Genomic DNA, 9,485 nt, shown 5'->3' with positions numbered 1-9,485 from the left:
ACTTTTGAAAGTAATCTTTAAATAACTAAAATAAAAACACATTTCGTTTAGTTTTGTTAAGCATAAATATATATCATTTATTCCATTTTTTTTTTGTTTGTTCTGTTTAATGGTCTTCAATTTGCGCACATCAAATGTTTACAACAATTGTATTCATTCACAAGTTGGTTTTTGTATTGGTTTGTTGATGCTTTAGACATTTTTTAAATGTTTTTGTTTCGTTTGAAGGCAATCATCCACTCATCGAATCAAAAGCTCGGCTTGCAACATATCAATTTGTTTCACAATTAAGTAGGAGAATTACACGAAAGAGACAAATTTAGCGAGAAAGTGTGCGATTTGGTGTAATGGGCGTGTAATATAGATGCTAATGTGTTGTGTGTGGGGGTTATTAGTGTAAACAAAACGTATAAGATTAGCGATGATGTTAAACGAGAGTTCGTAATTAAAAAAAATAGGATCCTAGAACAAGAATACTTAAGCGCCTAGCAGTAGCCCCTGTCGGGAACGCGTCGGCGTGGAGCGCACCGGATGATGTTGTCCACGCGCAGAATCATCTCAGCGGCCTCGGAGGCGGACATCAGCACCTGGCGCTTCACGGCGAAGGACTCGGTGATGCCCAGCTCGCGGACATCGGCCACCTTGCCCAGCTCCATGTCCAGACCCAGAGTCTGTTTGCCCTGGGCGTGGCCGGCACGCAGCTCCGAGATCAGCTGGGCGGAATCGTAGCCAGCGTTGTCGGCAATGGCCGTGGGCAGCGACAGCAGGGCACCTGTAACGCGGATGGGAAAGAGAATCAATAAGAAGTTGACAGCAATAATTAAATCCAACTTACGGGCAAAGGCCTCGATGGCGATGGCCTCCTTGCCGGGTGTCTCGGCCGCCTTCTTCAGCACGGCATTGGCCATCAGCGCCTCGGAGCAGCCGCCACCGAAGATGATGCGCGACTCCTTGACGGTGGCCGCCAGCACGCAAAGGGCGTCGTGCAGGGAGCGATCAGCCTCGTCCAGGATCTGTTGGGTGGCACCGCGGATCACGATGGTGCAGGCCTCGCCCAGCTTGACGCCACTGAAACGCAGCAGCGTGTCCTCGCCAATCATCACCTGCTCGATGACATCGCACTCGCCCAGCTTCACCAGCGAGGGATTCTCGAAGGTGGAGACGATCTCACCGCCGGTGCAGTAGGCCAGACGCTCGATGCCATCGAAATCGGCATGCTCGATGGACATCACCTGGGCGTCGGCGAACAGCTGCTCCGGATAGTTGTAGATCAGCTGGCGGTTGATAAACACGTTGCATTGGTGCTTCAGGATCTTGTCCACCTTTTCCTTCATCTTCTCCTTCTCGGCCATTTCCAGGTCGGCGATCTTGGCCAGCGAATCGACCTTGATACTGCTGCCGAACACCTTGATCTTGTCGGTGTCCATGGGCGTGTTGGCAATCAGGATTTTGGCATTCTCAATCTGCGGTGGAGAAGAGCCATGAATTTGTATGAGGTTATGTTCGGAGATTGATACATAAACATGCACTTGGACCTTCCCCGTTGACGATGTGCATGCCCAACAAACTCGTCAAAATGGCTGTGATATGAAGTCAAATGCACATAGCTCACAGTCATTTTGACGCGTTAATAGACAGCAGCGGTAAGGGGTAAAGAAACTATACAAACTAAGTGATCACTTACACGCTGTGGCTGGTGCACGCCGGGCTTCTTGTCCAGCAGGAAGCCCTCGTCCAGGAAGGAATCCTCCAGAGTGCCGCCCGACTTCTTGATGATCTGGATGGACCTCAGTTCGCCAGAGCCCTTCAGGCGCATGACGGCATCCACAGCCAGATTGGCAAAGAAGTCCTTGTGCTGGTGGAGGATCTTCGAGGAGAGCGTGGTGCGGGAAATGTTCAGCAGATCGTTGCGGAACTTCTCGTCGTTGGCCGAGTTGTCCTGGGCGGCGGCGGTGAGCGCCTCCAGAGCCACCTGGGTAGCCTGACGCCAGCCAGAGACGATGATCTGTGGGTGCAGCTTCTGTTCGACTAGTTTCTCCGCCTCGCGGAGCAACTCCGAGGCCAGAACGGTGACCGAGGTGGTGCCATCGCCCACTTCCTCATCCTGGACACGCGACATATCGACCAGGATCTTGGCGGCCGGGTTGTCGACACCGACAGCACGCAGAATGGTGGCCCCATCGTTGGTCACCTCCACCTGGCCGGCGTTGCGGCCGGTGGCCACCAGGATCTTGTCCATGCCCTTGGGGCCCAGGGTGCTCTTCACCAGATCCCCGATGGCGATGGCGCCAATGAACGAGGACAGGCGGGCCATCTCGGCCTTCTCCTCCTGCGCCTCATTCTTGAGCACGCGCACGGGATTCAAGGACATCTCCTGCAAGAGAACGCGATCATTTGGTTAGTTTTGTTTAAATTACATACAAGCTTTCACAGTAGTCTACAAAGTATGGCCCATTAAAACTTTATGAAAAGGGTACTTCTTAATTGCAAAGAATCCTAATGTGAGATTTTCTTTAATAATAATAATTTAAGCCAAAAAATCTGAGATATTTCATTATTCTTAGTCACCGAAACAGTTCAAAAATGTGAGTCTGTAAGAAACAGATTTTGGAAAAAGTAATTCTCTAAAGATGACATCAGTTTAAAAATCTCATTACCATTATTTTTAAGAAGTAATAGTTTTTGGCTTTACTTGACTCTTATCTCTGCCAGATGGACAATTCAAAACACGATTATTACTATATTTAAAATACGATCAAGACTGTATTAGTCGGATTCAGATGGCGAGGCAACATGCTGCGATTTCTGAGAAAGATTGGCTGCTAGGACGGAAAAAGTAGAAACGCCTGCTGGCCAGATGACTGTTGGGCTCGAAAATATTTAGAATATATATATTGTTATGGTTTTTCTCTCCGTGCAGCCATATCGGCTCGACCTAACCCCCAAAACGGAAGGCGAGAGAGCGGCGCCGAGTGATTCATCATCGTCGCAAAAACGGCGTGGAATGCATCTGGAAGCTTCTGTCCGGTTCGAGACTCGATCCCGGCCAGAAATCGGGCAGCAGCACTGGAATCTGCGCAACCCGTGGTCAGGAGCAGAACCTTCTCGAATCCAAGTCGCAGCTCACGTGCAAGCCGCCTGTCAAAATGGCTTGTGCTTGTGCGCCTCACACACCCGGCAAATGAAAACGCCGAATTGCCCGGAATCATCAATGAAAACTCCCCGACTTCACTCCACGCCGCTCGGCCGCACCGTAAACCATGAGAATTACTTAGTTGTTTGTCTTAAATTTACCATTTTCTATGCGTAATTAGTCGGTTTTTGATCACAGAATTTTCGAATACCACACGGGCGCAACAAATCGACAAAGATGGTGGACAGTTTTACTTATCGATAGACTATACCAGCAATTACAAAAATACCATTTTTGTTTTTTCAAATATACCAACAAAATTTTTTTAAACCAGACGGGGGATTCATGGAATATTGAATATGGAAAAATTTAATATAAAATTTAAAATAAATACAATACTCTATGTGATTTTAGTTTTTCTTTTAAAAATAGCTTACAACCTGTGTAATTTAATCCTTTTACTGTTTCTAATTTTTCAAATCCGACGTGTAAAATACCCTCTCTTCGCTCTAAATTGTGTTCTGGTGGTAATTTTAAACACTAGGGCGAACGTATACGTTTAGCAGGTGAAAAACGAACAGCTGATTCGTTTAATATGAGCTTATTTGGAGATGGCATCGTGATTTCAATATTTAGGCATGGCCTAAGCAAATACCTGGGACTTAACTGCTATTTCGTGCATATCGTGATAAACTCGTGAAACGGCCATGGTTGCTCATCTCTAGTCGCCGCTTGGTTCTCAAGTAACGGTTATTTTTCAAGGAGAAGGATTTCAATTGGTCAGATGGGGGAGGGAAAATATTGAAAGGGCAGCCATTTTGAAAAATAAGATTACTTAGCTGTCAGCTGTCACTTGCTAAGTTTTCTGTTTGCCTGGTGTCTGAGACGATAAATCCAGCACTTTGGCGAGCTCTCTTCGCTGTAAATTGTCTTCTGGCAGACGAAACTTGGTAGATTTCTTAATTTCAAACACCAGGCGAACATAAACGTTTAGCAGGTGGAGAATCGATCACCTGATTAGTTTAATCTGACCTTCATTAGAGATGCCCTCGTGACTGTTCCCCTTTGTCACGGCCTAAGCAAGTACATAGGACTTGACAGTTATTTCTTGCTTATCGTGACAAACTCGTGACAAAATCGTGATAAGCTCGTGAAACAGCCATGGTTGCTCATCTCTAGTCTGCGTTTGGCTCTCAACTAACGGTTGTTTCCCATGGAGATCAAATCCTATTGGTCAGTGGGGGGAGGGGAAATATGGAAGGGGCCGCCATCTTGAAAATAAACAGCTGTTTAAGATTACTTTTGGCAACCAGCTGTCACTTGCTAAGCTTTCTGTTTGCCTGGTGTCTGAGATCCATAAATCCAGCACTTTGACTGAAAAAACGTAACCAAGCCCTTCAACATGTTGAAGTGAATTGACGATTTTTTAATTTCAATCACCAGGCGAACATAAACGTTTAGCAGGTGGAGGAACGATCAGATGATTTGTTAAATTGAAGCTAATTAGAGATGCCCTCGTGACTGCTTCCTTTCGGCATAACGTGACAATCTCGTGACAAGAGCGTGACAAGATCGTGACATGCTCGTGAAGAGCTTGTGACACGGCCATGGTTGCTCATCTCTGGTCTGCGTTTGGCTTTCAACTAACGGTTCTTTCCCATGGAGATCAACTCCTATTGGTCAAAAGGGGGTGGGGAAATATGGAAAGGGCCGCCATCTTGAAAATAAACAGCTGTTTAAGTTTACTTTTGGCAACCAGCTGTCACTTGCTAAGTTTTCTGTTCGCCTGGTGTCTGAGACCTGTAAGCCCAGCACTTTGGCTGAAAATATGTTAAAAATTTTTTCATTTCATCAAAAATAACGAAATTTTTATGGCGAAAAAAGGCTTCAAATTGTTGTCAAAAATACGAGATTCAGATTTTTGTCAAAAATGCGATATATTTTTCGGTTTTTACATCGTAGTTCAGCCAAATCAAGGCGTACAGCTAAAAGACCGACTGTTATGAGCAGTTTGCTAAATATGCTAACGATCCCCATAAATTTTAGGAAAATCTAATTTTTTATCAATTTTCGCATTTTTTGTAAGGGGTTACATCACTTATTTTTGCGAAAATTAAAAATTTTCAGGTTTGAATGCCAATCGATTGGAAATTAATCAACGAGCTCAACGAGGTATGACATTCCTCATTCTGACATTTATTTTAATTTTGGCAGCCAAAAAAACTGCATTTTTATGGCGAAAAAAGGCTTCAAATTGTTGTCAAAAATACGAGATTCAGATTTTTGTCAAAAATGCGATATTTTTTTTCGGTTTTTACATCGTAGTTCAGCCAAATCAAGGCGTACAGCTAAAAGTCCGACTGTTTTGAGCAGCTTGCTAAATATGCTAACGATCCCCAACAAGTTTAGGAAAATTTATTTTTTTTATCAATTTTCGCATTTTTTGTAAGGGGTTACATCACTTATTTTTGCGAAAATTGAAAAAATTGAAAATTTTCAGGTTTGAATGCCAATCGATTGGATATTAAAAAACGAGCTCAACGAGGTATGGCATTCCTCATTCTGACATTTACTTTTATTTTGGCGGCCAAAAAACTGCATTTTTATGGCGAAAAAAAGGGTTCAAATTGTTGTCAAAAATACGAGATTCAGATTTTTGTCAAAAATGCGATATTTTTTTCGGTTTTTCCATCGTAGTTCAGCCAAATCAAGGCGTACAGCTAAAAGACCGACTGTTTTGAGCAGCTTGCTAAATATGCTAACGATCCACATCAATTTTAGGAAAATTTATTTTTTTATCAATTTTCGCATTTTTTGTAAGGGGTTACATCACTTATTTTTGCGAAAATTGAAAGTTTTCAGGTTTGAATGCCAATCGATTGGAAATTAAACAACGAGCTCAACGAGGTATGACATTCCTCATTCTGACATTGTTGTCAAAAAAACGAGATTCAGATTTTTGTCAAAATTGCGATATTTTTTTTCGGTTTTTCCATCGTAGTTCAGCCAAATCAAGGCGTACGGCTAAAAGACCGACTGTTTTGAGCAGCTTGCAAAATGTGCTAACGATCCCCATCAATTTTAGGAAAATTTATTTTTTTATCAATTTTCGCATTTTTTGTAAGGGGTTACATCACTTATTTTTGCAAAAATTGAAAGTTTTCAGGTTTGAATGCCAATCGATTGGAAATTAAACAACGAGCTCAACGAGGTATGACATTCCTCATTCTGACATTTATTTTTATTTTGGCAGCCAAAAAACTGAATTTTTATGGCGAAAAAAGGCTTCAAATTGTTGTCAAAAATACGAGATTCAGATTTTTGTCAAAAATGCGATATTTTTTTTCGGTTTTTACATCGTAGTTCAGCCAAATCAAGGCGTACAGCTAAAAGTCCGACTGTTTTGAGCAGCTTGCTAAATATGCTAACGATCCCCAACAAGTTTAGGAAAATTTATTTTTTTTATCAATTTTCGCATTTTTTGTAAGGGGTTACATCACTTATTTTTGCGAAAATTGAAAAAATTGAAAATTTTCAGGTTTGAATGCCAATCGATTGGAAATTAAAAAACGAGCTCAACGAGGTATGGCATTCCTCATTCTGACATTTATTTTTATTTTGGCAGCCAAATAACTGCATTTTTATGGCGAAAAAAGGCTTCAAATTGTTGTCAAAAATACGAGATTCAGATTTTTTTCAAAAATGAGATATTTTTTTCTATTTTTCCACCGTAGTTCAGCCAAATCAAGGCGTACAGCTAAAAGACCGACTGTTTTCTGTGCGGGTTTTCAATCTTAGTTGTTTTATTTTAGTTTTTAATCATTCGACAGATTATTTTTCAATCTTAGTTTAGACAAATCGAGGCGTACCGACTGTTTTTTATATTTGCCAATATTTGATTTATGATTTTGAAACTTATATTAAAACCCTCGTTGGCCAAGAAAAAATGACTGCATTTTTAGCTCGTAATTGGTATTTATTGAATGCCCTTACCATTACCAAAAAGTAAGTTTCGGTATATTTTAGTATATTTCGTTCGTTTCAAAAGCGGACGCATCGTGCGTGCTCGCCTACTGCCTTCAGACCATGGTAGCCACCGGTGCAGAGGATCAGGACCAGAACCAGGAGCCGTGTGTGCTGAGCCCCACGTCGGCGGTGACGGGACTGCCGCAGAAGCGCTTCTACCGCCAGCGGGCCCACTCGAATCCCATCGCGGACCACAGCTTCGACTAGTGAGTAGCTGATGAAATAGCCCCCACCCCAGGTTGGAACTCCATTAATGCTTCTATCTCGCAGTCCTGCCCGCCCGGAGGATGTGGACTGGCGCTCGCTGTACCCGAGCATCCAACCGGGCCAGCAGGTCAGCTTTGCGGACATTGGCTGCGGCTACGGCGGCTTCCTGATAACCCTGGGGGAGATGTTCCCCGAGAAGCTCTCCATCGGCATGGAAATCCGCGTCAAGGTGTCTGACTATGTGGTGGACCGGATAACGGCGCTGCGGCGCAAGAGCATGACCGCTGGAACGAGTGCGTACCAGAACGTCGCCTGCCTGCGCACCAACGCCATGAAGTATCTACCCAACTATTTCGCCAAGGGCCAGCTGGAAAAGATGTTCTTCCTCTACCCTGATCCGCACTTCAAGCGCGCCAAGCACAAGTGGCGCATCATCAACCAGGCCCTGCTCTCCGAGTACGCCTATGTCCTAAGGAAAGGGGTGAGTCCGAGTCCGAGTCATTGAAAGGGTTCCAACTACAGCATAAACACTCTTTATCCAGGGTCTGGTGTACACTATGACGGACGTGGAGGACCTGCACAAGTGGATTGTGGCGCACATGGAGGAGCACCCGCTGTACGAGCGTCTCTCAGAAGAGGAGGCGGTACGTTAGGAGATACAATTCTGCAGCTTGTCAAACACTAATCCCCCCGTTCCAACCCACAGAAATCCGATCCCATCACCCCGAAGCTGTACCAGAGCAGCGAGGAGGGCGCCAAGGTGGTGCGCAACAAGGGCGATCATTTCCTGGCCATTTTCCGGCGCCTCTAGGACCACGTATATTCTCCATATATGTAGACATTAATTTAAGATTACCGTAGAGTAAAGATCGATTGTTAAAGCATCTCGTTGCGTTGTCCCAGACCCTCGCAGGTGACTATCGTTTGGCCGCCAGACTCCACCGCCACGTCGAACTTGACGCCTGTCAGTTGCTCGGCCACATGGATGGCGGTGCGTGTGTGCTTGCTTAGCGGTCCAGTGCGCATCCTGGAGAGGCCGACGGCCAGGGCCATGTAGATGATGAGCTGGTCCTGCATGTGGTCATCCACGCAGATTTCCTTGCGCAAGTACTCGGCTAGCTGGCCGGAGGTCTCAGAGCCAAGCACATGTCCGTCGACCCTCTTCTCACCCAACGATGCGGCGCCCAGGACGCAGCCGCCGGACGTGATGGCGGTCATAAGGATGCCGGCTCCGTTGTCATGGGCCTTCTCCTGCGAATGCTTTACCGCCTGGATGCTGCACTTCTCGTCCGGCCAGTGGCGATGGATCTCGCGCTGCGCCGTCCGCTGCATGTCTATCGCGATGCTCATGGGCAGACGGCCAGCCGTAAAGGCCACTCCGCTGACCGACTGGAGGTGGCCAAAGTCCAGGAACTGTCCGGCGTCCAGCTTGGCAACCGGCTGCACGTCCAACTGGCAGCTTCCCTTGCCGCGCGGATAGAATCCGTACTGCTGGACCTTCAGGTCGAAGCTAGCGCCAAAGGGCTTCAGGTTGGGCAGCAGCACCTGCTGCATGTACTCCACCTGGGGGGCGAAGGCGACGTTCGTGCCCCCGGACACGAAGAGGCGGGACGGACGTCCGGCGAAGAGCAGGACCGGCAGGGCCATTTGGTAGATCAGGGTGATGCTGGCCGCCGTGTGTGTCTCGACGCGGTACGTGTTCCCCAGGATGGCGCGTGGCGAGAACTCCAGTTCGGTGGAGAGCAGGCTGTTGCCCACCACATCCGCATTGCAGATGTCCCGCAGCAAGTTCACCCCGTGCAGGTGCTGGTGCGAGAGTCCCGGCTTGGGACGATTGGCCCGGATCTTGACCACACGTACCGGTTTGCCCAAAATGCAGCTGAGGCTCAGAGCGTTGCGCAGCGCCTGTCCGCCGCCCTCCAAAAAGGAGCCGTCTATCTCCACAAAGCCCTTCGCGTCCATTTTCCGCCGAGATCTTGAATGTCAGAAGTTTTTCTTTAAGAATTTCCTTCAGTTGTGAAAATCAGAATCAAAAGCTTCATCATATTGAATTTCGACCGGCGTTTTCCATTGGTCGCAGTGTGCCCGTTGCTGGTTTCCCTTGAAATACCAGGCTCCT

General features: G+C 46.2%; 3 protein-coding genes across 3 annotated transcripts; 1 reads left to right on the top strand and 2 right to left on the bottom strand.

The window, feature by feature from the left end:
• Window positions 1-85: 85 nt before the first annotated feature.
• On the bottom strand, window positions 86-3,392 carry LOC119557951 (T-complex protein 1 subunit beta-like). Its single transcript, XM_037870986.1, has 4 exons — window positions 3,295-3,392; window positions 1,685-2,374; window positions 836-1,463; window positions 86-772 (listed from the first exon to the last, which is right to left on the bottom strand). The coding sequence occupies exons 1-4, from the start codon at window positions 3,295-3,297 to the stop codon at window positions 486-488; spliced, it is 1,608 nt and encodes a 535-aa protein (XP_037726914.1). The 5' UTR covers window positions 3,298-3,392; the 3' UTR covers window positions 86-485.
• Window positions 3,393-7,168: 3,776 nt separating this feature from the next.
• LOC119555978 (tRNA (guanine-N(7)-)-methyltransferase) lies at window positions 7,169-8,250 on the top strand. Its single transcript, XM_037867708.1, has 4 exons — window positions 7,169-7,365; window positions 7,430-7,847; window positions 7,909-8,010; window positions 8,073-8,250. The coding sequence occupies exons 1-4, from the start codon at window positions 7,220-7,222 to the stop codon at window positions 8,175-8,177; spliced, it is 771 nt and encodes a 256-aa protein (XP_037723636.1). The 5' UTR covers window positions 7,169-7,219; the 3' UTR covers window positions 8,178-8,250.
• On the bottom strand, window positions 8,150-9,455 carry LOC119555976 (RNA 3'-terminal phosphate cyclase). The gene has a single exon (XM_037867703.1). The coding sequence runs from the start codon at window positions 9,326-9,328 to the stop codon at window positions 8,243-8,245; it is 1,086 nt and encodes a 361-aa protein (XP_037723631.1). The 5' UTR covers window positions 9,329-9,455; the 3' UTR covers window positions 8,150-8,242.
• Between the last annotated feature and the right edge of the window lie 30 nt (window positions 9,456-9,485).

The sequence above is a fragment of the Drosophila subpulchrella genome, chromosome X, assembly GCF_014743375.2.
Source record: "Drosophila subpulchrella strain 33 F10 #4 breed RU33 chromosome X, RU_Dsub_v1.1 Primary Assembly, whole genome shotgun sequence".
Taxonomy (NCBI): domain Eukaryota; kingdom Metazoa; phylum Arthropoda; class Insecta; order Diptera; family Drosophilidae; genus Drosophila; species Drosophila subpulchrella.
Note: the sequence above shows the minus strand (reverse complement) of the source record. Positions and strands in the feature narration are given on the sequence as shown.